Consider the following 26,740-nt stretch of genomic DNA (forward strand, 5'->3'; position numbering starts at 1 on the left):
CCATCTCAGAAGCCAGTGGTGTGTTCAACTTACGGAGCTTCCTATCCATCCAGTGTGCAGACTCTCTATGTCCTTCTTGATGATTCTGCTTTTCTAGCACCTGGGCCACGGATGTGCGTGCTCTACTTTCTTCATTCGCTTATGTGTTCAGAGAGAGAGTTGCATCAAGCTTTGATCTTGCCGCAAAGTGGGATGTTGCCTCCTGTATTTCCAAACATTGGAACTTCCTCATTGAGATAGAAATAGAACTTTCGCATTCCATTCTTACGAAGGGAGTCTATGCTAGTGACATAACTCTCTTTCTCTATGGGTCTGCTGCAGACTAGGCATGGGGCCGACGCCGCCTCCTGCACACATGGAGAACTGCAGGCATGGAGGAGAAATGCAGCTCTGCCTGCCGAGACATCCGCCTCTTCAACAAGCGTTTCTCCTGATGAGACTTGGAGGGAGGCTGGGGGAGGGGCAGGGTGTGGCCATTGCAGAGACCCAAGGAGAAGATGGGGTAAAGAGGAGGCAGGCAGCTGGAGTGGGTGGACGAGCAAAAGCTGCTGATCTTCGACTGGAACTCCTTGGAGGAGCAGGAGGAGAGCGACGCCGCCTCTTCTGCAGAGGTGTGGAGAGGCACCCTCGGAGTGGGTGGATGAGCAACAGCTGCTGGTCTCCGACGGAAACTCCTTGGAGGAGGGGGAGAGTGATGGCACCTCCTCTACAGAGGTGTTGGGAGGCAGAGGGGGAGGCAGAGATGGAGGAGTAGCAGGAGGCGGCTGTGAAGCACAAGGGTCTTTGCAGCTGTTGCACTTGGAGCCCCCAATGGTGAGCAGAGCAGAGGGGTCCAACAGCTTCAGAGGCATAACCTTGACTGGTTCTACAATGTACAAGTCATCTGAATCTACTTCAAACAGACAGGTCATCCTGCGCTTTAGACTAATATCATGATAAGTAAAGAATCTCTTGTGGCTGGGATAATGGTTGCTCTTGGGCAGGTTATCAGGGTTTGGGTGAGAGTTGGGAGAAGAGCTGCGACAACACTTTAGACATAGCAAAATACCCAGAGAAAGACACAGGACCAGGGACACCACCAGATAGCTCTGCTGGTCCGATACCTCTCTCTGCAGCTGGCCCAATTTATCGGTGAGGTTGAGCATCTGCTTGGTCACGGTCTTCAGCTGACTTTGCAGAACATGAATGAAATCTGTCTGCTTCTGCTCCCGCTCCTTAGCAATAACAGAAGTGTTTTGCAGTTTAATGATGGTCATGTTAAAAGCTTTCTGTATCTCCTCCATCTGCTTACGGTACCTCTGGCTGAGTTCCTCCAAGTATCTACTTGACAGACTCATGTTCATCTCCAAGGCTTTGATCCTGTTGTTCAGCCTCATGAACACACTCTCCTTCTGACTTGAGTCATGCACAGTTCCAGTGTTCTGCAGCCCTCCTCCATTACCATTACCTTCCTCCTTGCCATTATAATCCATGGCACTCTGCAGCTCGGCATACAAGTCATTTCCGTTTGTGCTCTGAAGCAGATCGTCCACCGAGTCTGCCCGCCGAAGGGGCTCTCTGGCTCGGGTTAACAAATCAACTTGCTCCCTGTGAGTGTGGGAAGCATGGGGGTAGTGTATCTGTGATTCCCAGTTGTCCAAGCCTGACCTGAGCCCATCGGTGAGAGAGTCTGGCTGTGGGATGGCTGTGGGCATCTCAGTGGGAGGTGGGATCATGTCTGCAGGCCTGATGGCTGTGGGAATTTGATGGACCGGCTGCTCTTTGATTGGACAGACTGAAAGTTCTGCAGAGGCCGTCTCAGCGGCCAGAGGCTGAAGGGGAGAGTTGGGGTTAGGGGTCAGGGTGACACTGCTAACCTTTTGCGTCTCTGGAACTGGTATCACTTGGAGGGTTGGATGGGGGCCAGGGTTCAGGGCTACTTCTTTAATGTGAGGTAGGGCGTTGGCCTCCTGGGTGGGCAGAGTGGTACTACTGAGTTCAAGCAGGATGTCTGTGTCCGGGGCTGGGGCGTGATCGATGGGATGCATGCTCATGGTGTGGGCCTCTGTAGGGGGGTTGACCTCGATCGGGCCCATCTCTGGTTCTGGGACGCTCTCTGTGAGTGGAAGGGTTTCCTCCTGGGGGCACATGTTGGGGGTGGTGACAAGTGTTTGGTGAGCAGCAGGCCTCTCCATAGCCAGCCGGACGGAACACCATTGATGCAGCAGCTCCGGTAATGTGGCCATGCAGGACAGAGGAAGAGACGAATTCGGCAAGAGAGGACAGTACACCTGGCTCTCCCTCTGTCTCCTCCTCATCTCCCTTCTCATCTGCTCCTCCTGCTCCTGCTCCTCCTCCTCCTCTTTGTACCCTTCCTTTTCTTCTATCAGGGTGGCGGTGGAACGCCCGGGCTCCTCCCCTTCCTCGCTCTCCTCCAGAAGAGTGATAATCCGTCTCTCCTCCGGTGAGTTAAATGAGGACACTCGGGAGACATCAGAGACCTCCTGGGACATAGACTGTCCAGCCTCTGTTGTCTCCAATCTAGTATCAGCACACTGTGCTTCAGTTGGTGTGAGTGTGAGAGTTACCGATGAGTTCCCCTCAAGCTTATTCTGCACCCCTGTTGTCGCATTGGCTTCTATGTGCTCTCCACCGACCAGCTCTTCTGGTTTTCGCCCCAGCACATTGGTAGCAATGTTGTTGAGCATGTTTGAGATGGCATCGGTGGTGAAGTCAAGCATGTTCTTAGCGGCCTTGACCTCAGGTGGTTGGTAACCAGTTGGGTAGTCATCTTTTTCATCCAAGTACTCCAGTCTGTCTGAGGGATACTGGGGGTCTGCTATCTCCTCGTACTCCTCCACCATACTGGTGCCAAAAACCCTGACGAGACTGAGGGGACAGTAATGCTCCGATCCAAAGTGGGAGAGGAGCTCAACCTTTATGTACTTGGTGAACATCTTTACATATTTGCCATAAAGCTGTTCGTCCAACGGGAAGCTCTGGACAGTGCGCTCATCGCGTCCATGGAATATACCCAGCTTCACCCAATTATTGGTTGGATACCTGTCACTGATGGACACCAGAAAGTCTTTAGGTGTGGATGAGAAGAGTTCAAAGTTAGCAAAGTCCAGTTGCTTCACTTGAATATTTTCACAGAGCTCTATAACAAACCAAATTTTATTGCTGCATGGATTCAGCATGTAAATATCCATGTCCTCCTTTAGAATAGCTGAGGTACTCTTGGCGTCATTGTTAGCAGAGAGTACCTTGGCTCCACACTTCACAGAGGCATAGTTATTCTTGAAGTTTTTCTGGACTTTCCTCACTGGGTGGAGGCTGCCATTGGTTGGGATTTGTAGAGACTGACTCTTTTCCTTCTCCACCTCCATGACTTGCTTCTTCCACTCGTCAAAGGTGGGGATGTTACTGGGATCTGAGGGGTCTGTTTCCTTCCCCACACTGGCATCCACTACCAGCTGATCTGGTTGTGGGTGGGAGGCCACACCACCCTGGTCATGATCATCTGACAGCCCATGGGACTGATGCTGCTCCTGGTCCAGAGAGGTCTGGTCTACTTCTGGACCAGAACTGGGGACTGGCGATTGGGTCTCTATGCCTTCCACATCCACGCCTGTGAGGTCTGGCCTGCCACTATGTGAGGTAGCTGTGTATTGATGCTTTTCTGTGTTTGAAGTTGAATGTGTGGTCGAGCCAGAGATGGGTTGTGTAGGAGGTGGGGCGTAGCAGGGGAGCTCTGCTGGAGGTGGAGCTGTGGAGCCCTGGGCCTGGGCAGTAGTTGTGTCTGCGGCTGGGGTCAGGTTGGGGGTGGAAGAGGCTGGAGTTGCCTGGTCATAGTTGTGGAGGTCTGAGTCAGTTTGGATGTCTGGCTGGGGCTCTCGCTCGGCAGGTGCCTCTTCAGATTGGACTTCCTCCTCCACTATCTCGGTCTCTATTGAATTCACAGTCTGTTCATTATTGCCTTGGTGTATTTTGTGTGCTGGCAGCTGCTCTAAGACAACTGACAACTGTCCGACATCATATGATATGTTGTGTGACAGACATTCTTCCACCACCTTGTGCTGTGTCGATTCCTGCTCCTGGTTTTGGTCACGTGGGGCGCAGTCCCTAGTAGACTGACCTTGACCAAAACAGATCTGCTCTGAGCAATAAACATGTTGACAGGGGTACCAGCACAGGAGCGCTACAATTAGGGACATCAACAAAACATGGAACGTCTTCATTGTCTTCACTGTGACCAACAACCCTTCTCTTTGGGGTATAATAATAAATCTAAAAATCCCACTCTATTGTAGCTAGACAAACTGAAAAGGACTTTTTATTCATAAGTCATCTATGACATCAATGCTGTGATGTCAATACAGTGTCATCTCCATATTTGGGCAGTTAAAATAAATACAGTATAATATGCATCAATTGAATTATTGCCATAACATGATTATTACAAGTTAACATGTAAATATCCTTGGAAGACATAACTGAAAATGGGATGGACTGAGTAAACCGTTAAGGCCTGTCCATACTTTGTCCGAAACCACCCTTTTCGGTCAAAAGGTCCTGTTCGACTACAAAATGACGTCACTCGCGACTTCTGAAAAGCATTAGACCGAATGAGATTTCGGAAAGTCCAACTCACCGAACAATTTGTAAAGTCACCTGCCTTCTCATTGTCCTTTGAGAATGAGGGGGAGAGGGTGTCGTCCAATTCATTCTCTATGGAAGTCACATGGTTTCATGCCTCTTCCAAGCCTCTTGGCTTGGATCAAGCTTGATTCACCCTCCATCTCATTCTCAAAGGGCAAGGAGAGGGTATACTAGTAAGACACCTGAGGGTGACATGCGACCTAAGCCGACGTCAGCAAGGGGGGAAGACGACAGCCAGCCCCATGGCCTCCCCTAAGTAACAAGAAATCTTGTGAAATACAATGTTGTCAACCAATCATCAAGGACGATGATACACGAAAGAAGAAGAAGGGTGACATGCGACCTAAAGGGTGAGGTCGCGCCAATTCTTGACCATCTGGCCAACCACAGTGTTTCTCTGACGATTCTAGTTGTTGTCATTCTGGGGGGAGTTTGTTCATGTTTTTGTGAGGGTATCAACCCTAGGAGACACGGGGAGAACATGCAAACTCCACACATAAAGGCCCTATCGCCCGGCGATAGGGCCTTTCTGTGTGCAGCCGCCCCCATATTTACTTTAGAAAATATGTTAAATTCTAAGAACGTTTCGAGTACCGGTTTGATACAAGAGCGAATAAGCGCTACACTTCTGGAATCCTGTGCGACGTGTGCGTCGACTTAAAGTCGGATCCAGGCCTAATAACTTTATCTGGCCGCCCCGTTGCCACCTCCTTGTTACATTTTCTTTTCTGAGACTGCCGACTGCACATTGTACCTCATCCACCCTTTCTTCTCTCTCCTTTTGGTATCTTTATCCTCCTCCTACTTTTTTCTTTTTTATTCTTCTCTTTTTTTGTCTTTCTTAGTCTTGTGTATCCTTCTCTTTTTTTGACTTTCTTAGTCTTGTGTAGCCGCCCCGTACAGGAAGTGATGTCACAACTCGCTGACATCACACTGACATCACTTCCTGTACAGAAGGATTACAGAAGGTCACTCAAGCGACAAGGTTTTTCAGGGTAAATGCGACCTTCGGTCGCAATCAATCCCTCTTTAGTGTGAATGCAGCCTCAGAAGTAATGTTGGAGAACCCAGACATATCAGTGATGTCCGTCATCTCCAAATGTGGGCACTGTTTCAGCATGCGGCTGTTACCTTGGTGGCGACGCATGCGCAATACAGGAGGCAGTATCAGTGATGTCAGTTATCTCCAAATTTGGGCACTGTTTAGTATCAGTGATGTGCGTGTATATCAGACAGACATTCGGTCAGGATACACAGACTCAGTAGTAGCCTGTTGTTTTTATTAGTGTGGTTGCTTATAGGGCGACACACTATTGTTCTCTTCCAACTTTATAGAGTAACACTTTATAGAGTAAACCCCATTAATAAAATAATATCATATCATTGATTATTTAATTCGAAATATTCCAGTACCAAGAATCATAATGATAACAGAAGAATGTTGTGTTAATGCTAGCCATCTATGCATGCGTTGGTATTTGAAGACCAGGGAATGAGATTAGGTCCGCATTTTCAGCCCTAACCTAACCCAAGCACATCAGGCCTTCCTCCAAGCCTGTAGTATTGGTCATGCCCTAGAATTTCAGCAGCATTGTAAACTCTGAAGGTGAATTATTTTGTTGTAATAACTTTATTTATATAGTACCTTTCAAAAACTATTTACAAAGTGCTTTACAATAACAACAGTTAATATACAACCAGTAAGACTCCCTAATCGGGAGATGTTCCATGTTGATGACATGACTTTAGAGATACTGTGTACCGCTTTGCGTGATTTTAGGGCCAAATCTGTAGGAGCAGTGTTCAATAAATGTGTTTTGCAAAAATCGGCCTGATGGTGGCGCTAGAAGAGGGGAATTTGAGAATTCCGGGGCGGAGGTGATTTGCCATCCAATGTGCGTGATATTAGGCCAAATTCTGTAGGAGCAGTGTTCAAGTTCCATGTGGATGACATGACTTAAGAGATACTGTGTACCGCTTTGCGTGATTTTAGGGCCAAATCTGTAGGAGCAGAATTAATTGCAGAAATAGTACAACAGTTCATAAATTAAGAAAAAACTGTGCGATATAGGTGAGTTTTTTGAAGAGATTTGAAAGAGGACACTGAGTTTGCCAGTCTGAGGTCCCCAGGCTGTGAGTTCCACAGCTGAGGGGCCCGAACGCCAACAGCCTGGTCGCCCCCTTTGTGACAAGGGGACACTTTGGAACTGTCAATAGGGCCCTGCCGGATGGTCTCTGGGGTTAAAAGATCACAGATATTGATACGCACCTATTGTTGTTGTATTTGAGAAACCTGCTGTGTCTGCAATCTGGCTGAAGTAGGCATGCCAAGTCTTGTTTATTGAATTTCCCTTTGTCCTGTTTTGTCCTGTTCTCCTCCAGGGTTCAGCTGATTCCTACACAAGCCGACCGTCCGACTCGGATGTTTCCCTTGAGGAGGAGAAGGAGGGGGGACAACAGGAGAGGGAACAGCAGGCCACCGTCCAGTTGGAGAGGGCCAAGGTACAGTATGTCATAGCCTGGTTAATAAACCAGACTGCACAACACCACCCCCGAAGTGTGTGATAGAGTCTGACGCTTGCAGTCAGGCTAAGTATGTCAGGCCTCAACTCCACTCTAATAATTCATTCGCACTTCTTCATTGATACATATAAATCTATTCTAATCAATTTGAAAAACTTTGATTTGATCAAATGTCCTATTTGACATGTAACTTAAGCAAATAAATAAATACAAATTTACAATGAACATGAAAAGAAGTAAATATAGGATACACATGAACTGAACATTTTATTTAAACACTTCAAGGGCTTAAGTTTAGATTTATGTTCTTTTTACAAGTTGTGAGCTTGTAGATTTGCTATTTTGCTGATACTGATGCCATCCAAATTTATATTGACTAACTCTAGTCGACCACATTTCAACCTCATGGATAATTTACAAAATGTATAATAGCTGTAGCCTGTACACCACATATCGTGAGCTTGTGCAGTACTGCAGTTGTCATCTTTACAGTGGTTTCAACGCATCATGCATTTTGAATTATAGATGAAGCAAAACTTGCATGTCTTCTTGTATTTAAAACACATTGATCATCTCACAGACGAAATCGGTGGCCTTTGCTGTGAGGACCAATGTCGGCTACTGTGGGGCTCTGGATGAAGACGTCCCTGTTGCAGGCACTGCCATATCCTTTGATGCCAAGGACTTCCTGCACATCAAAGAGGTACTTTACCAGTAAGACTCCCTAATCGGGAGATAAGCGACCGTAGGTCAGTTATCTCCACAAATAGGGCAAAAATGTGTTTTTCCAAAATCTTCCTGATCCATGTTGATGACATGAGTGTAGACATACTGTGTAGTGATTTTCGTGATTTTAGGGCAAAATCTGTAGGAGCAGTGTCCAAAAATGTGTTTTTAAAAATCGGCCTCAAGGTGGCGCTATATGGGGCAGATTCATGTTGATGGGATGAGTGTAGACATCCTGTGTAGCGATTTGCGTGATTTTAGGGCAAAAACTGTAGGAGCAGTGGCCAAAAATGTGTTTTAAAAATGGGCCTGAAGGTGGCGCTAGAAGAGGGCCATGTGAGAAATGAGGGGTGGGGTCTCCGCGTTGCCTTGGCGGACGAATAGGTACCGGCCCCGGCTCTCCCGGACGCTCCCAGCCCGAGTTACAGCATTTTATGTGAGCTGCAGTGGAGGGGGTCCTCCACTGGGGGCGTCACCACTTTTGCATCCATTCTGGAGCACCAGGAGTGGGTGGTCCCCAGGAATTCCCTGTGAGCAGCCCCGTTGGGGTGGTCATTTGGTCATTTTTGCACGGCACTACTTCAACCTAAAAATATATTTTTGGAGCTTTTCTGCCTTTATTGATGGTACACTGTGGAGATAGGCCTAAAACAGGGAGGAGGAGAGAGACGGGAGTGACACGCAGCAAAGGTCAAACCCACAATGCATTAGAGCAGGGGTTTTCAAAGTGGGTGACAGGGCACCCTGGGGTGCCGCGCGATAATTTGATAATATTTGGAATTCATCAATATCACTACATCGATATCACTTCACTATGCTTAGTAAAACTTTTGTTCTTTTTCCATCTACGACAACTCTCTTCACCAAAATATCGGCTATTTTTGGTGAACCTTCCCCCCAGAATAGGCATGCTGGGGTTCAAGTGGTTAAACGTCAAGTATAAAGTTATTTTCAGTCAGTTCAGATGGAAACGGGTATTTCTCCAATAGGATGTAAGATTCTAAAAATGAACAGTTTAATTCAGGGGTGCCGTGGATGAAGCTATTTTTTTATAGGGGTGCTCCGAGACAAAAATGTTTGAAAACCCCTGCATTAGAGCCTACATATGTTATGCGTTTGGACCACTAGGCCAGCGGGCGCCCATGAATTCTCTCTCCTGACTGTATACAATTGGTATCAGTGTATCCCTAGTTTTGTAATAAAGAAATTCAGTGTTTATATGCCTTTTTCAGAATGGACAAAATTATTATTATTGTTATTATAAATGCAGAATGGGGTCTTAGCGACATCGGTTTATATCAGTTATCAGCCATAACATCAATTATTATATCGGATATCGATATCGGACAGAACTTTCATATCGCCCATCTCTACTTTATAGCAATGATTTCTATCACAATATACAGCTATATGACACTTACTTTAACAAAATAATATCACTTACTGTACACAAGGGTGTCCTTATTCGAGCATGTGATAATATGATTCATGTAGATTGGCTATTTTCTGCAAAGAGATTTGGTGTAAAGGGAAAAAAGATACGGATAGACCTCTGGGGGACCCCGATCAACAAAATATAAAGTGGTTAAAAACCCTTCACAGATCCCTTCTCACATTTTGAGTTTCTTTTTTTTTCACAGTTTTGTTTATTTGAAATTCAGGGCATACAGTAAACCAAGACTTGTTCATATATTATGAGAACCAATCACAAAGAGAAAAAACAAAACAAAAAAAAGACAGTCATATAAATGCCAAAGATGACAGTATAGCAATAGGGCAAAAAACAAAATGAGAGAAATAAAAAGGCAATAATATAAGCAACAAGCTATGAAGGCACTTGAGGTACCATTCAGTGAAATGACATTTAATGATCATATGCCCTGATTCAAGTTTAAACTAGAAGCAGTGCTCTTACGAGCACAGGTCTCCACCAGGCCGTGTGTCCTGGTGGTGCTACTGTATAATAGGCCAATGTAAAAAGGGTGGCATATGTTCTTCACCATAGATCTTTCATGGAAATCGGACGCTGCATGCATGGTTTGAAGCATTGTGTTCCAAAAATGTGTTTTGCTAAACTCTACCTGCTGGTGGCGCTATAACAGGCCAATGTGAAAAACGGTAGCATTTGTTCCTTGACCAAGTGGGAATATGTGTGGCAAATTTCACGGTAATCGCAAGCTGCGTTGATGATTTGAAGCATTTTGTTCAAAAACGGAGCAATCCTGCAAACTTTGGAAGCTAATATTAGCCAATCAGGATGGAATATGAAATATGAGACGGATCTGACTTGATCACATGACTATAGAGATACTGTGTACCGATTTGCGTGATTTTTGGATAAAATCTCAAGGAGTAATATCCAAAAATGTGTTTTACATAAGTCGGCCCAAAGGTGGCGCTATAAAAGGCTGATGTGAAAAATGCAGGGCAAAGGTTTATCCTTAGCCTCTAGGGAGTGCGCTTACAAAGTTTGAAACTGATCGGTGGAGTTATAGGTAAAACCACAAATCGGCCTGTTATAGCGCCACCATGAGGCTGATTTAAAAAAAATTAAGTGGCATTTCTTCCTCGGCCTATAGTGGGAACGTGTGTGCGCGATTTCATGATAATTGCACTTTGCGTTTGGGATTTGAGGCATTTTGTTCAAAACGGCTCAATCCTACAAACTTTCGAAGCCAATCTTAGCCAATTAGGAAGGAATATGCAAAAGCGGACAGATCTGTGTCGATCACATGACTGTCGAGATACTGCCTACCGATTTGTAGGATTTTTGGACAAAATCTGTAAGAGTAGTGCACAGAAATGTGTTTTGCGAACATCGGCCACTAGGTGCCGCTAGAAAAGGCCCATTTGAAAAATTTAGGGCAGAGGTTCTAGATTGGCATCCAGGGGATGTGTGTGCTCACTTTGGCAGCGACCGGGCCAACGATGACTGAGATTAGCTGCACACAAACTGCGAGGACACACGGACGGACGGACGGACGCACGCACGCACAGACGCACGCACACACGGACGGACGAAGGGGAAAACATACTCTCCCCCAAGCCTTCGGCTGGTGGAGACAACAACAAACAGGCAAACAGATGAAAAATGTATATATAAAATGAATAAGTATTAACAACAACACATGAGACAGACAAACTTGACAAAACAAGACAAGACATGGCTTGGTCGCCCCACACTGCAATATATGTGATAAACAAGCAGTGCACCCACACATAGTTCCCCATAATAAGTAAACTAGGAGGACCCAGCTGCATCTGAGATTGTATCCCACTTAGACAAGAGATGTAGAAATGTATTAGTCTGGGACAGTCTGGAATGGAACTGTAAGTTGTTAATCAGTTTAAGGAAGGGATCCCAGGTTTTCTCAAACTTAGACACCGACCCCCTCAGAGTACTTCTAATTTTTTCTAATTTAATGAAGTGGAGTGTATCCCTAATCCAATGAGGATGGGATGGGGGGGCAGAGGACTTCCATCTCATCAGAATTAAGCGCCTGGCTACATTTTGAGTTTCCTCTGTCTTTTCTCTTATGGATGTCCAGAAGTACAACAATGACTGGTGGATTGGCCGTCTGGTGAAGGAGGGCTGCGACATTGGCTTCATCCCCAGCCCTCTGAAGCTAGAGAATATTCGCCTACAGCAGGAACAGAAGAGGAGTCGTTTCCATGGGTAAGGAGGCGACTCAGCAGTGAGTGAAGGCAACAGTCAATTGGAAAAGGACCTTGGAAGGAAGTTCATTAACCACATGAACCCTTGCGTCCCTATTCTGGGCCAAATGTTTGACAAAAAGAGTAGATCAACAAGCACACATCATGTTGCAATCCATTGTGAGCTTGTAGATTAGCTATTTTTGACAAAGAGGTTCGGTGTACAGGGAAAAACGGAGGGGACCGAGTAGAGACCCCTGGTTGAACCCTCGTCAACTAAGTAGACAGGTTTCAAGTGGTGGATGAAAGATGTGAGACCGGGTTTGCTGTTGAAGTGTTGCTCAAGCCACACTGCATGAATGTAAAGGGTAGGGGTCAAATAACTGAGGGAACTGGTGAAAAGCAAGATTTTATTACCATTTAGTTGACATTACGGAGCAGGAATTATGGGGAGAGAAATGGGGAGTGGAAATGGTGAACATTTTGTTCACCATTTCCACTCCCCTTTTCTCTCCCCATAATTCCTTGATTGATTGACGCTGAAAAAAGTACGCCCATTACAGCTCATCCGCAGATTCCGCACTGCCCGCGACACGACGCAAGCGATGAAATCTCATTCAAATACATTCGTTTCAATGAGACCGCCCTGACGTACCGCGAGCGACAATGCGTCATGCCGCTAGAGTCTCTATTTGAGCGGGGCTCAAATAGAGGGGCTCCCCGTGGCTTGGAAAGGGTTAAGTCCTTCTGTGTAAAATCCATTTTAGCAGTCTGTACCAAGTACCAGTGAAAGATTTAAATTTAATTTAAAGAGGTTTCAATTGAAACTTTTCAGAGAATAAATAAATAAAACATTTTCATCTAGTAAAATGGCGTGCCCAAAATATGGACGGCCAGGTTGAAAGTGGTAAAAAAACAACAACAACACAGATATCATGGGCTCAGAGCGCGGCTAATGACATGTTTGCACAGTTTGATTGTTGATGTCTGCCTGCTCTTCAGAATAACACTGTTCTCTATACTTGGTTTTGTATGTTAGCAGTAAGACCAGTGGGAATTCCTCCTCCAGTCTTGGAGACATGGTCTCAGGCACCTTCAAACCAAACCCCAACAGTACGGGTAAGTCCCACACACAGAGTAGCCCATATAGGGATGGGCGATTTGCGATATTATCGTGATAATCAAAATATCCCCAACATCCATTATCCTGGGGCGGAACATTTGCCAAAAAATAGCAGATCTACAAGCTCACGGTGCGACGCGTTGTGGGCTTGTAGATACGTTTTACCAATAGAGGGTTCAAATGGTACCGGATATGCAGCTGTACAAATAAAAGGCGAATTGATCCCAGTGACGGATTTCACGATAAATTAAATCTCCACAATACGATTATCATGAGTGTTTTTTTATCACAATAAACGATAATATCGCTTATCGTCCCATCCCTACTCACAAGTGTCTATCCTTTGCCGTGGTACAGTATCTGTGCAGTATTATCACTACTGTATATACAGTAACCAAACTAGTAACTGTTGACTGTAAATGCAACTGTGACACTAAAGTCATGCAATGTCTACACGTTGTGGCTTGACTTGGACCATAATGTAATATAAAATGATCTGTGTGTTTTTCTTTTGCTCTACAGGAAAGCAGAAACAGAAAGTGGTGAGTGTAACTCAATACTACTCTTTTTCAAGACAATTTTCAATGAGTCTAGCATGGTTAACATGGAGTTTGAAGCTGAATGGACTGGCGTGTCTGCACAAATTAATATCACATTTCTAAATAATGAATGAAGCAACTGTCCAGGGTGCACACAGAAGCCTGAATAGATGTTTGACCCATGCATGTGTGTGTGTGTGTGTGTGTGTGTGTGTGTGTGTGTGTGTGTGTGTGTGTGTGTGTGTGTGTGTGTGTGTGTGTGTGTGTGCGTGTGCGTGCGTGCGTGCGGATTGACTATCTCAGGCAGAACACATCCCTCCATATGACGTGGTACCCTCCATGAGGCCAGTGGTCCTGGTGGGACCCTCCTTGAAGGGGTATGAGGTAGGACTAGACGTCGGTATTATTGGCAGTTATGCAGCCAATGTGTCCCGATGTTTAACCTCTTTCAACTTGGGAGTCCTTATTTTGGGCATGTTATTTTAGGTTGCAGATGTGCAAGCTCGCATGATGTGCAGATGTGCAAGCTCGCATGATGTGCTCTGAGTCTGAGCTTGTGGATTGGCTATTTTTGAAAGTTTGCGCAAGCAGGCACTTGGCATCATTGAGAATGTGGGTCTGCCACCCCTTAAAGGGACTATATCACCTTAAGGGTTACTGTCACCTTAAGAAATCATCTTAAAAACAAGTTAATATTTTTTTTATGTCATTGTGGGAATGCACGATAAGCCAATCAAATTAATGAATTGACTGTTACTTACTGTATGTCTGCACAATGTACATTGTCTTCCCATCGCCCACAGGCTCGCACAACTTCTCTGCTCCCACAGGGCTAGCTGGGCTAGCACTAAAGCTAAAGCTAACGAATTTATATATAAATCTGTGGATATAAAAATTATATTTCCGGTGGTTACTGGTTGTTACTTCCCCATTGTTCATGTGAATATGCTTGTTTATGTTTTATGGTTGAAATGGAAAACACAATGTTTTCACTGAGAAGGGCAGCTGCGCTCTAACTGCAGGGCTGGCCAGTAGAGATGTGACGTTTGCGAACGAATCAAGTCTTTTGAACAGCTCTTTGAAATGAACGATATGATTCGGTTCACAGTAGGGAGCCGTTCCTTTCTAATGAACAGTGGTGGGAAAAGTACTCAATTTCAGAGATCCAGCTCACTTCAAATAGCCATAAATCCCATCTCTGCTGGCCAGCTCTCTGTCTCTACTCCTCCTCCCCGCCCCAGGAGTGGAGGGGGCTGCGCTACGGGGGATGGGATCATTTGATTCAGAGATTTCAGACTGTTTTAAAAAAGACCACGTGACCTACTGTATCCTACTGTATCATACTATTATAATTTCGGGGCGTGACAGTGGAGCTTTAAATGTATTTTAGGGCAATATCAAATATCACAATATTTTTGACTGAATACCTTGATGGTAATGATAGTATTTCTTGTTTGTTTGCTTGTAAAAAGTACTCTTTGGTGATTAAAACACTTAAGCCATATCACAATATTATGAAGAGCAAAATCCAAGGCGATATCTAGTCACAGTATCAATATAATATAAATATATTGCCACTCCATAATATATTCCAAAGAAAATAAGTAAAGGTTGAATTTAATTTAACTGAACACAAAGGTAGGTGTATGCCCTGCTTTGGATCACATACAGACAATCCAGACTATCTCTTTTATTCTAATAAACCTTAGGTCTAACATGTCATGCCCAGAATAGGGATGCTATCGCTAGGGTTCATGTGATTCAGTTCAAAACTATAATAGAACGGGTACACATTATTGTGTATCATTATTTTATGCTTTAACTATTGAAAAATTGCAGATATACAAGCTCGGTGCCGCGCTGCGAGCTTGTAGATCTGCTATTTTCGAAAAATCTTGAAAATTTGAATTTTGACCCGATTATCAATGTCTTTTGAATCCTTCTAAGCTTTTTTGAAAAACCTATGTTTCTATGTCAGCAATCTGGCCAGCCATCGTCAAAGAAAAGGTCCTTTTCACTTGAACTGGAGCTCAGTTAGTCTGTTCTTGAGAGACTACTATGTCAGTGGTTCTCAAACCTTTTCATGTGAAGGACCCCCAAAATTATATTTATTTGGCCACGGACCCCCATCTCAAAATATTTAGTTCCAGGGACCACCCAGAAGTAAAATTTTAGTTACAAACGTTCGCTTAAAAAATGCATTATATTCAAAGATTTGCACACATTTTCACGACTTTAAAAAAAAAAACAGATCTACAAGCTCGCGTGAGCTTGTATATCTGCTATTTTTCACTGGTTAAAGCATTCAATAATTCTAGGCCTAAATGGGCTAATCAATAAGCACTGGAACCATTGGAATAATGGTAAGGGGGGGTGGAGTGGGGATGGATTCATTCGTCATAGTATCACAGTCCTCACCTCTCCTGCTGCTGTTGCCGTGGCAACACCTTCCGGGGAAACCACGTCAGTCTGAAAAGCACGCTTTGAGAGCACGGTTTGAAATGAGAAACAGTATATTACAGTGCACTGGTTCTCAAAGTGGGGTCCGGGGACGCCCAAGGGTCCTTGAGGGCGTTCCAAGGGGTCCCCAGCTAAATTATAGTTAGGAACCAACCAAATGGACCCTTATGGGTCTGTAACTCATTTGTACACTCTCAGAGTTAAATTAACATTGATTTACAATATAAATTGGGGTCCCAGAGGGGAGGCTCTCTCCATTCCGACATGTCGCCAATCCGAAATTGACTTCTTATTGTCGGAGTGGCGACACTCCCATGGGGGTTAGGTTTAGGGTTAGTGTCGGAATGGAGACATGTCGGAAAGGAGACATGTCGGAGTGGAGAGATGCACCCGTCCCAGAGATATTTCATTACATTTAATTCCATTAAATGGGGGTCCATAGCCTAATGCATATCAAACTGGGGGTCCTTGAAATTTAAAGGGTTGGGAATCACTTCTAGAGCCGTAAAAGAAAGTTCCTGGCATCTCTTTTCAAATGGGGGTCTGACATAATGCACTTAAGTCTGTGCATGAGGAGAAAGGGAAGAAAAAAGTACAGTTGTTACATGGCAAAACAGGAGTTTTCCCCGGAAAATATATGTTTTAATTAGTTTAATCCTCTGGAACAGGCAGAGAACAGAAATAGAGAGAGAAAGCGCAGTGCATTTTGGGAAGGAAGCTGACAGCCAGCCTATAATTCCACTGCATAATAGACTGGCTGTCGTAATTCTGCCCATTTAAAATATATGTACCCAATCAAAACTCTTAGTTACATTGATAAGGTTCCTGTGAACTAGTCTGTTGTTGAAGCTTATTCATTATAATGATCGAAATCGCTATGACCGCGCAGCGCCGTATTGCACGCTGGCCGTGCTCCGCATCACGGCACCACAGTGAAGACTGAAGTGACTTTCTTCCACGGCATAACTCCACCCCCGGTAGCCAAAAGTGAATGTTTTTTTCTGGTTGGCCAGTCAGGGAGTCTCAGGGACCAATCAGAAGGCTGACAAACGGTCTATTGGTTCACTAACATAAAACCCAATCTTACATTTACCTAATCTGCCCATGAACGTCAGAATGTAATTCACTGACACCTTTTTTTTTACATGCCGTGCTGTGCGATTGCCATGATTCATCACATTGGCATCATTCTTGATAACACTCCTCATTGTAGGCCTTAATCACCTCATTTAATCTAAACATGATTCATTCTTCGTGGATGCTTGCTGTAGACAAATGGTTCAATTAATGGAGTAATTCACAGACCCAGCTCACCAGAACAATGAACAGACTAGCCTCGCATAGTCAGACAATATCACTGCGTGGATATTAGTCTGGTTCTTGTTAGTGATGTGTCGTTCATGAGTGATTCGTTCATAAGATTCTTATCATTAGCAAGACTCGTGAACGATTCGTAAAAAATCAATGAAATGTGTCGTTCACACTTTCGTTCACCCCCCCGCCCCCTCCCCCTGTACTCGCGACGTAATAAAAACGCTCCTGCGATTATGTTTTTCAAGGAGACGATCGCGCTATGAACGGTGAACGTGAACTAATCGTTTTAACGGATCATTACCAATAACGTGAACAAAAGGATTCGTTCACTGAAATGAACAGGATTGCCCATAGTTCTGGTCAGTTCTTTTTTTTCCCCCAAGGGGCGGTTAAAGAATGATTCAAACTATCAAACAGACTCTATTGGTTAGACCTACAACCAATCAGAGTAGCCCAAAGGTGATACCCCCGCCCACATTTGCATACTAGGCCCTGGTTGGTGTCAGAGTTCTTTTTTCCCAAGGGGCGGTTACAAAAAGAATCAAACCTACAACCAATCAGAGTAGCAAAAGATGATACGTAACTAAGTATGTTTACTTAAAGGGGGCCTGTCACCTAAAGGGTTACTGTCACTTTAAGAATCATCTTAAACAACAAGTTAATATTTTTATTATGTCATTGTGGGGAATTATGCACAATTATAAGCCAATCAAATTAATTGTCTGTATAGCCTGACTGTATGACTACTTACTGTACTGGTCAGCTGTTGTTGGGGGGCGAGGGGCAGATTACACTGTGACATGAGCTTCAGACTGTTTCAGACCGTTTTCAGAGAAGCTCATGTCACAGTGTAATCTGCCCCTCAACCCCTTTAGGTGACAGTACCCCTTTAAGTACTGTACTTAAGTACAATTTGGAGGTATTTGTACTTTACTTGAGTATTTCCGATTTCCAATACTTTTACTTCTACTCCACTACATCTCGGATCCAAATATTGTACTTTTACTCCACTAATTTTTTTTGAAAACTTTAGTTACTAGTTACTTTGCAGATATACATTACAATATTATAAAACATACATTAATCCACTTTAACCCTACCTTTACAAGCTCACAACGCGTCGCATCGCAACGCGTTGTGAGCTTGTAGATCTGCTATTTTCAAACATTTTGTACTTTTACTTTTGGTACTTTAAGTACATTTTGATTTCAATACTTTCTTACTTTTACTCAAGTACATTTTGAATTCCAGACTTTTACTTGTAAGGGTACGGTCACACCAAAGTGTGGTTGCCAGCTGATAAGTGGATTCCACCAATGCATTTCAATGAGAATGGAGCGAATTTTCTGAGAAATCTGCCATTTGTGGATTTCTCAAAAAAATGCTCCATTCTCATTGAAATGCATTATCAGCTGGCAACCATACTTTGGTGTGACCGTACCCTAAGGGTGCCCTCACACCAAAATGCCTAGAGTGGAATCCGCCAATGCATTTCAATGAGAATGGAGCGTTTTTTGCAGAAATCCTCTACTGGCAAAAAACACTCCATTCTCACTGAAATGCATTGGAGGATTCCACTCTGCCCACACCCTAAGGGTGTGGGCACCCTTAGGGTGCCCACACACCAAAATACCTATGAGAGTGGAATCCGCGTTCTGCCAATGCATTTCAATGAGAGTGAAGCGGTTTCATGCCAGTAGAGGATTTCTGAAAAAAACGCTCCCTTCTCATTGAAATGCATTGGCGGAACGCGGATTCCACTCTCATAGGTTGTTTGGTGTGAGGGCACCCTAGAGTATTGCAGTGTAGAGTATTTCTACACTGCAGTATTGATACTTTTACTCAAGTAAGACATGCTAGTACTTTTTCCACCTCTGGATACGCCCGCCCTACAGTTTCATACTGGGCCCCTGGTTGGTTCCTCACGGCTTGTGAGCCATGAAATATTTGAATAACTGAGTGAGGCCAGACCTATTCTGCCAAGGGCAATTGCTTCGCGAGGCTATGAACCGACTGCATAAGAATGGGGGAATAATTAAGTACTGTAAGTAGGTCGGAGAGGACACCTTAGGGAGAATGAGGAATTTCTGCTTTTTCACTGCCTTGTGGCTTATTGGTCTGACTAGGTGTCTCAATATAACCCAAATCAAATTATTTTTCATTGATTTATTAGTTGCCTTTAACCAGATCAACTTTATTTTGTCACAGTCGAGCAGAAACCTTGTACTTTTGTATGTTTTTTCGTTATTTGAGGCCCTATCTTGCACAGCGTGCTATGCCTTGGCACTACCCGATATCCGTTAATTACGCACAAAGCAGCTGGTGCTGGCCTTAAATTGGCGTTGCAGCGGCGTTGATGGGCGTGTTGTTGTGCCAGCCCTAATCTTGCCCACATGTGTATGGGAAAGCGGGTTGTGGCTTCTCAGACCTCCCACTATCCCAAATCCGTTTGGTTGTTGAGCGCGCCTGGACTGGAAATGGACCATAAATGTCAGGCACACATTGGGCATGCATTGCAAGATGCCAGAGACGATCTGAAAGAATCATATTTCACTCACAATTTATGTGGCATCGCATTTCAAAGACATTATTCCTTTGAAATAAAATACAGGTTTAACCAGTGACTTCTTGCCTAGAAATATGGTCATGGAGTGTTGATTTTTACTCAAAGTCACACAACATTCATCCTGTCGTCTTCCCCACTCCTAATTCTCAACAAATCTCTGTGATTCAAGTTTTCCTACCATCGCCAGAAGTTTAATTAATCCAGAACACGATTACAGCGATTGCTGTAATTTAAAGTTCTCTACCAGAAATGTGTGAGTGATAATTCTGTGTACCAAATGGTATTTTATTCCAAGGCAATCAACGTTGAACTGCCTCTTCCATGGGCAGAGTCTCTTAAAGGCAATGGCACCTGGCCTGGCATGTATGCTGATTGGATATTAAAAAATAGCCAATCTACAAGCTCTGCTTATTTTATTTTTTTAATATTTTATTTTTCTTTCTCTTTTTAAATGTTTTGATCTAACCTTTTTACATGCCCATAAACAGTGGCGCCAGGTTGAAAGTGGTTGACTGTACTCCTATTTGTTCTCCCTTACTATTCTATTATTTCCTATTTCCTGTCTTATCTATCTTCTTATCTTCTCCCCATTCTATCATCCATCTTCACTCCTTCTCTTTTCCCATGCTCATCTTCTCACTTGGCCATGCCATGGTTCATGGACGTAGGTGACAGATATGATGCAGAAAGCACTATTTGACTTCCTGAAGCACAGGTTTGATGGGAGGTGAGTACATTAAATGATACTGTTGCTATGAAGAAGATGACTACACACCTGGTTGTTTGTTGCAGGCAAGAATAAAACATAGACTAGGCCACTGTTTAGTGGAGTAAATACCCCTTTCACAATTCAGAAAAACGGCTTTCAAAATAATTCCATTATTATTCATTTAAATCAATACTTTTTAGGGGAAATGTCTCCCCACCCAGGACCCAAAGATCTACACATGTTGTGAGCTTGGACATTTTCGCTAGTTTGGGATCTTGGGAGACATCAAATTTCTCTTTTGGGTTTCGAGCTAAAACATTTTGGAACCACTGGACTAGGCTACCTGTCATGGCTAATATTAGCTCTGGTCCATAGCGTTAGTGGAGTTCTCCCTAACGCTATCTTCCTCTACCTCCGTATTCCTTGGCAAAACCGGAACACCCCGCCGTCTGGTCCAAAAATAACAAAAACTGTTTCGCCCCTCATCAAACCAAAGGTATCATTGGACAGTTGAAAGCTTACTCTACTTAGTGGACGAGGTCTGAGCCCCCCACCACACGATTAAAATACATTTCTAGGGTAAAATGAAAAATATTCCACCGGATGGAGACGCTCTTCCAGGTTTTTACGAAACAGCGCTTCCAACGTCGCAGAGTTGAATAACACCCAGTGAGACGAATGCTCATTGTAATTCGGTCCTCTGACCTGCGCGGCAGTAGTGAGTTGGCACCTTGATGGCGACGACAAATAGTGAAAAACGAGAAGAAATGGAGTCTCCAACCGGTAGAATATTTTTCATTTTGCCCTAGAAATGTATTTTAATCGTGTGGTGGGGGGCTCAGCCCGCGTCCACTAAGTAGAGTAAGCTATCAACTGTCCACTGATACCTTTGGTTTGATGAGGGGCGAAACAGTTTTTGTTATTTTTGGACCAGACGGCGGGGTTTTCCGGTTTTGCCAAGAAATACGGAGGTAGAGGAACATAGCGTTAGGGAGAACTCCACTAACGCTATGGACCAGAGCTAGGCTAATATATACTTTGTTGCACAACAGAAGTATTTACCGTGCTCAGTGAAAATAAGTGAAGCAAGTGCTGCAGTCACACAACAAAGTATAAATTGGGCTTCAGAGAGATCACTCTGACAAAGGCCTAAATGGCCAAAATGTTACTGAAATTATACAGTAAGATAAACCTTTCATGGATCCCTCTGTAGACATTCAGGTGTTGTAGCAGCAACAGCAGAGTTGACATTATGCATTAATGTACAATATCACCAGGGAATATTATGTATGAAAGTCACCAATGAATATTTGAATATGTACAGAATATCAACCGTGGTGGATATGATACTGTACAGTGTAAAAAAATTAAAATGTATGTATATATATATATATATATATATATATATATATATATATATATATATATATATATATATATATATATATATATACAGTATATATATATATATATATACACATATGTACCGGTATGTTACAGTTTGTTTGGGTAACTCAATGAGATTGGGGTAAGAGCGCTCGTTTTGTATTTCACCACACTCCCCTACCACCACCTGGATCAATTCACTTTGATAGTCTCTTATCAATTTCACTGAAACTCAAAAAAACTGTGATATATATATACACACACACACCACAACTGCTGTGAAACTCTCCACTCCACAGAATAACCAATGCAGAGTGTGCTTTCTGTGGTTAACAGGGAAACACCCGAAGCGCACAGTTTGCTGGGCATCAGATGGACAGACTGAGGAGAGTGCTGGCACTGACAGGAGCTACCGTATTAGTTTGCCTATAATCATGTGTTTCCATTGCAGGATATCCATCACAAGGGTAACAGCTGATATATCTCTGGCCAAGAGATCAGTGCTGAACAACCCCAGTAAGAGAGCCATCATCGAGAGGTCCAACACACGCTCCAGTCTTGGTAATGCTTCAGGGATTACCCTGAGTTCTGTCTCTGTCTGTCTGTCTCTCTCTGTCTCTCTCTCTCTCACTATGTGTGTGTTTGTTAGTGGGGGGCATAGCGGTTGAGGGGCGGCATAGCTCAGGGGTAGAGAAACCGTTATTAGAGCACGAAGGGTTCCCAGTTCGAATCCGGGCTCCCCCTGAGTTAATGTCGAAGAGTCCTTGAGCAAGACTCTGAACCCCTAATTGCTCCCGGTGAGTAGGTTGGTGCCTTGCATGGTTTCCTCCGCCACCGGTGTATGAATGTGTGCGTGAATGGGTGAATGTAATGCAAAATCTATGTAAAGCGCCTTGGATAAAAGCGCTATATAAATGCACCATTTACCATTTAGTGTGCGTCATCATCGTACACGATGGACAGCTAAGATGATGTGTGTTTGTATTTATGTAAATAATGCCTTTATTGTCATGTCTGTGCTGTTGTCCCTGTTGTAGCGGAGGTCCAGAGTGAGATAGAAAGGATCTTTGAACTGGCCAGGTCTCTACAGCTGGTGGTGCTGGATGCTGACACCATCAACCACCCAGCACAGCTCATCAAGACCTCATTAGCACCCATCATCGTCCATGTTAAGGTCTCCTCGCCTAAGGTAATATTTGGGGCCACTGTTTAGATCAGAGGTCTTCAACAGGGGGTCCGCGACCCCTAGGGGGTCCACGGAGGTACTGCAGGGGGTCCGCAAAATTGTTGCTTGATATAACAATAAAAAAATGTTTTCTTTTTTTTAATGTCCATTTGTCTTTAAATATTTTAAAAACATTTTCCACATTTATGTTCAAATTAAATAATCATCCATCGTCCATTTTGAATAGGTTGTATACATGATTAATGTGCAATTGACAGATTGTTGATAGTATTGACATTAAGTTATGTTTTGAAATGGCCGCGTTACAGCCACCCTTCTCGCTGTACCTGGTACATGTATGTTTAAAATAAAAGCATGAATATGTTTATATGAAACACAATAATATATGCTGTAGCCCCACCTCCAATCCTACGAGGTGGTAGGGGGTCCCTGCTCCATCTCCCCATCAGTTTGGGGTGGTCCCTGGCCTGAAAACGTTGAAGACCCCTGGTTTAGATCGTCATCATCTAATCTGTGAGCTACTGCCCTCTGTTGGTAGCAGTCATACCACAGCTTTTTATAGTTGTACACCAAGGCCCCGTCTCCACCAAACCATAACTTTGGTCCAAGAACTGGTTCTGTTCTATATATTCTTGGAGCCTTGGTGCTTTCACGGAACAGGCCGCGAGCTGGCCCGTGTGTCCACCAGTTTTAAGTCATCATCGGGGGCGGCACAGCCGAATGTTAACCTATTTAGACATTGAGCGCACCCGTGGATCTCTAGATTTTAACCACTTTAACTATTATTTCATGCTTTTACTATAAAAAAAATAGCAGACATACAAGCTCACAGCGCGGCACCAAGTGACACGGTGCTTGTAGATCTGCTATTTTTGAAAAATCTTGAAAATTTGTGATTTGAATATTTATCCCACAACCTTAATTAGAATCGCCCCGTGTGTTTGTGTGTTTGTGTGTTTGTGTGTGTTTCCATCTGTAACTCCACGTTCAGCAGTTGTTCAATTGTCTAAAAAACATAATACAAAAATCAATAACGCATGTACCTTGCCCAACATCAACTTTATCACCTTCAAATGTGTCTCTACTTCTCATAATCCCCAAATGTTTAAAATATTTCCCCAAATTTTGGCCTGTAGGCGGCTTTGTCCTGTGATGCGATTTACATCACAAATGGGCGTCAACAAGCGTCTGTCTGCTTCACACCAAGGGGCTGTAGGCTAGTATTTTTAAAGCGAACATTTGTACTGTAACTCAAATCTTTCTTTCTCGGGGTCCCTGAAACAACATATTTGTATGTCAAATACAATTCTAGGGGTCCTTGACATTGACCACTGATATAGAAGTTGTTCAGAAAACCATTAGGATTTAGAAGACATTTTTAGGTATTTTTCAGGAAGACACAGGGAAGGCAAATGTGCACATTATAACCACACCCGGTGGTCTATTAGAGTAATGCTAACTAAGACACACAAAACAGAAAAAGTACAAAACTATGGCACCACCTCTTTAAGGGTCATTCCCACCGGGCAAGATAAAGATAAAAAATATATTTCTCAGTTGAAGTGGATGGGAGTGGATAGCATCCACTGTGGAGTGTGGACACTCCCATCCACTTCAATTGAGAACAATATTTTCTATCTTTATCTTTAACTTTATCTTGCCCGGTGGGAATGACCGTTTATCCTTATTTTTTTCCTAATAAAGTTCTTTGGATACTCAGAAAAGTGCTATATAAATTTGAGATATTATTATTAGAATAGTAACATGCCCACTTTATGGAATTAGGGAGACAATCCTTGCTTGTTATTGACGTCTCTTTGATTAAATAATTGTATGTATAATAGGCCTATTCAATTATTAAAAATATTTCAATGGTGGCATGCTTAGGCATGTAACTGGTGTTTTTTTATCTATGCTCTCCACAGGTCCTCCAACGGCTGATAAAATCGAGAGGAAAGTCCCAAAGCAAACACCTGAATGTGCAGCTTGTGGCAGCAGACAAGTTGGCACAATGTCCTCCGGTAAGTAAACTTGAAAACCGCATTGGACTTCTGCACCTTGTCAACAGCCACCATTCATATGTTGAGCTGCCTTCAACCCATCTGTGAACGTCAGAGAACATTTACATATACAATACATAGCAGCAGCTACACTTTAATCTGTCTATCACACAGCCCTCTGCCCCTTTTCTCTCTCTCTCTCTCTCTCTCTCTCTCTCTTGCTCCCCCTTCATGCCACGTCCCTCATATCAAATGTGTTGATCCTCCTCTCCTCCCTTCTTTCCTTCTTCTGTCCTTACCTCCCTCTCCACCCACCCCACTTCCTGCTCATTCAGGAGATGTTTGACATCATTCTGGATGAGAACCAGCTGGAGGATGCATGTGAACACCTGGCAGAGTACATGGAGGCTTACTGGCGTGCCACGCACACCTCCCTCAGCACACCTCTCAACCCTTTGCTGGGACGCAACCTGGGCTCCACTGCTCTCTCCCCTTATCCTGCTGCCATACAGGTGAACTAACCTCACCTGAACCTAGAAAATGGGATGGTTGAGTGTCCGTAGACAGGAAACGGAAACAGAGGAAGATAGATAGATAGGTTGGATGGCAGTGTGGCGTAGATGCGAGGCCCGCTAATGGCCTTAACTCTAGGTGAGGGCTAGCCTGGAGTGGACTACTCTAGAGTGGACTGTTTCTCTGGTCTGGTATATTATATACCAGTAAGACTCCCTAATCGGGAGATAAGCGACCGTAGGTCGCTTATCTCCACAAATAGGGCAAAAATGTGTTTTTCCAAAATCTTCCTGATCCATGTTGATGACATGAGTGTAGAGATGCTGTGTAGTGATTTTCGTGATTTTAGGGCAAAATCTGTAGGAGCAGTGTCCAAAAATGTGTTTTTAAAAATCGGCCTGAAGGTGGCGCTATATGGGACAGATTCATGGTGATGGGATGAGTGTAGACATACTGTGTAGCGATTTGCGTGATTTTAGGGCAAAAACTGTAGGAGCAGTGTCCAAAAATGTGTTTTAAAAATCGGCCTCATGGTGGCGCTAGAAGAGGGGCATGTGAGAAATGAGGGGTGGGGTCTCCGCATTGCCTTGGCGGACGAATAGGTACCGGCCCCGGCTCTCCCGGACGCTCCTAGCCCGAGTTACTGCATTTTATGTGAGCTGCGGTGGAGGGGGTCCTCCACTGGGGGCGCCACCACTTTTGCATCCGTTCTGGAGCACCAGGAGTCGGTGGTCCCCGGGAATTCACCGTGAGCAGCCCCGTTGGGGTGGTCATTTGGTCATTTTTGCACATTTGGTCATTTTTTACATCTGGGGGTCCCCCAGGGACCTGGGGGTCCCTGGAGCTCTGGGGGTCCTTGTAGTTTGGCAGGCAAGGAACGTGTGTGCAAAATTTGGCATGGATCGGGGCAACGGTTGCGGAGATATGAGCAGGGCAAGAGTGTGACGTGTGAGGTGTGACAGACAGACGGAGGGACGGAGTTACTTACACTTTGTGGTGGTTTTGATAGTAAGTGCGACCTGACGGTCGCAATTATATATGAATCGTCAGTTTACCGTCCGAAATGTCTGCTCCTCCAATGAGCGCAGGGGGTGGGGATGGGTCTAACGAATATCCAAACCGCACAGCAGTTGGGAAAATCGCTCTCTTTCGAACGACCATCATTTCGACCGGAGGGTTAGCGACTCACTCCAAGGAGGTTAGGGTTAGGGTGAGGGTTAGAGTCGGGTGTCGAAAAGATGACATGTAGTAACAACGACACGCTCCCCAGCAGTTGAAACGATTACATTTCAGGAAGTTCACACACCAGGCAGGCAGGCACACACGTGCGTGCACGCGCTGATTTCACCAAGCTGTTAATGTTGATTACGTGTTTCTGTTCACAGTTTGGGTGGAAGCAG

General features: G+C 44.2%; 2 protein-coding genes across 8 annotated transcripts in view; one reads left to right on the plus strand and one right to left on the minus strand.

Annotated features, from left to right (window-relative positions):
• LOC308307866 (voltage-dependent L-type calcium channel subunit beta-4-like) overlaps nucleotides 1–26,740 on the plus strand; it is a gene marked incomplete at both ends in the record, with an annotated part of 48,930 nt that overhangs the window by 21,320 nt on the left and 870 nt on the right. For 4 of the 7 annotated variants that reach the window (XM_080753183.1, XM_080753177.1, XM_080753180.1 and 1 more), the window contains 11 exons: nucleotides 7,024–7,143; nucleotides 7,745–7,867; nucleotides 11,439–11,566; nucleotides 12,584–12,663; nucleotides 13,190–13,209; nucleotides 13,510–13,590; nucleotides 20,215–20,273; nucleotides 22,093–22,202; nucleotides 22,679–22,830; nucleotides 24,753–24,848; nucleotides 25,163–25,339. In XM_080753183.1, coding sequence (XP_080609309.1) covers nucleotides 7,024–7,143; nucleotides 7,745–7,867; nucleotides 11,439–11,566; nucleotides 12,584–12,663; nucleotides 13,190–13,209; nucleotides 13,510–13,590; nucleotides 20,215–20,273; nucleotides 22,093–22,202; nucleotides 22,679–22,830; nucleotides 24,753–24,848; nucleotides 25,163–25,339 — 1,146 coding nt within the window. The remainder of the gene's footprint in view (nucleotides 1–7,023; nucleotides 7,144–7,744; nucleotides 7,868–11,438; nucleotides 11,567–12,583; nucleotides 12,664–13,189; nucleotides 13,210–13,509; nucleotides 13,591–20,214; nucleotides 20,274–22,092; nucleotides 22,203–22,678; nucleotides 22,831–24,752; nucleotides 24,849–25,162; nucleotides 25,340–26,740) is intronic. The other 3 variants (XM_080753178.1, XM_080753182.1, XM_080753179.1) reach the window with 2 other exon arrangements.
• LOC308308059 (SUN domain-containing ossification factor-like) lies at nucleotides 323–5,788 on the minus strand (the record flags this gene model as incomplete). The annotated part of the gene is made up of 3 exons (XM_080753429.1): nucleotides 323–603; nucleotides 656–4,138; nucleotides 5,773–5,788. The coding sequence occupies 3 exons, from the start codon at nucleotides 5,786–5,788 to the stop codon at nucleotides 323–325; spliced, it is 3,780 nt and encodes a 1,259-aa protein (XP_080609555.1).

Source organism: Nannobrachium achirus, assembly GCF_963921795.1.
Source record: "Nannobrachium achirus genome assembly, chromosome: 22".
Classification (NCBI taxonomy): domain Eukaryota; kingdom Metazoa; phylum Chordata; class Actinopteri; order Myctophiformes; family Myctophidae; genus Nannobrachium; species Nannobrachium achirus.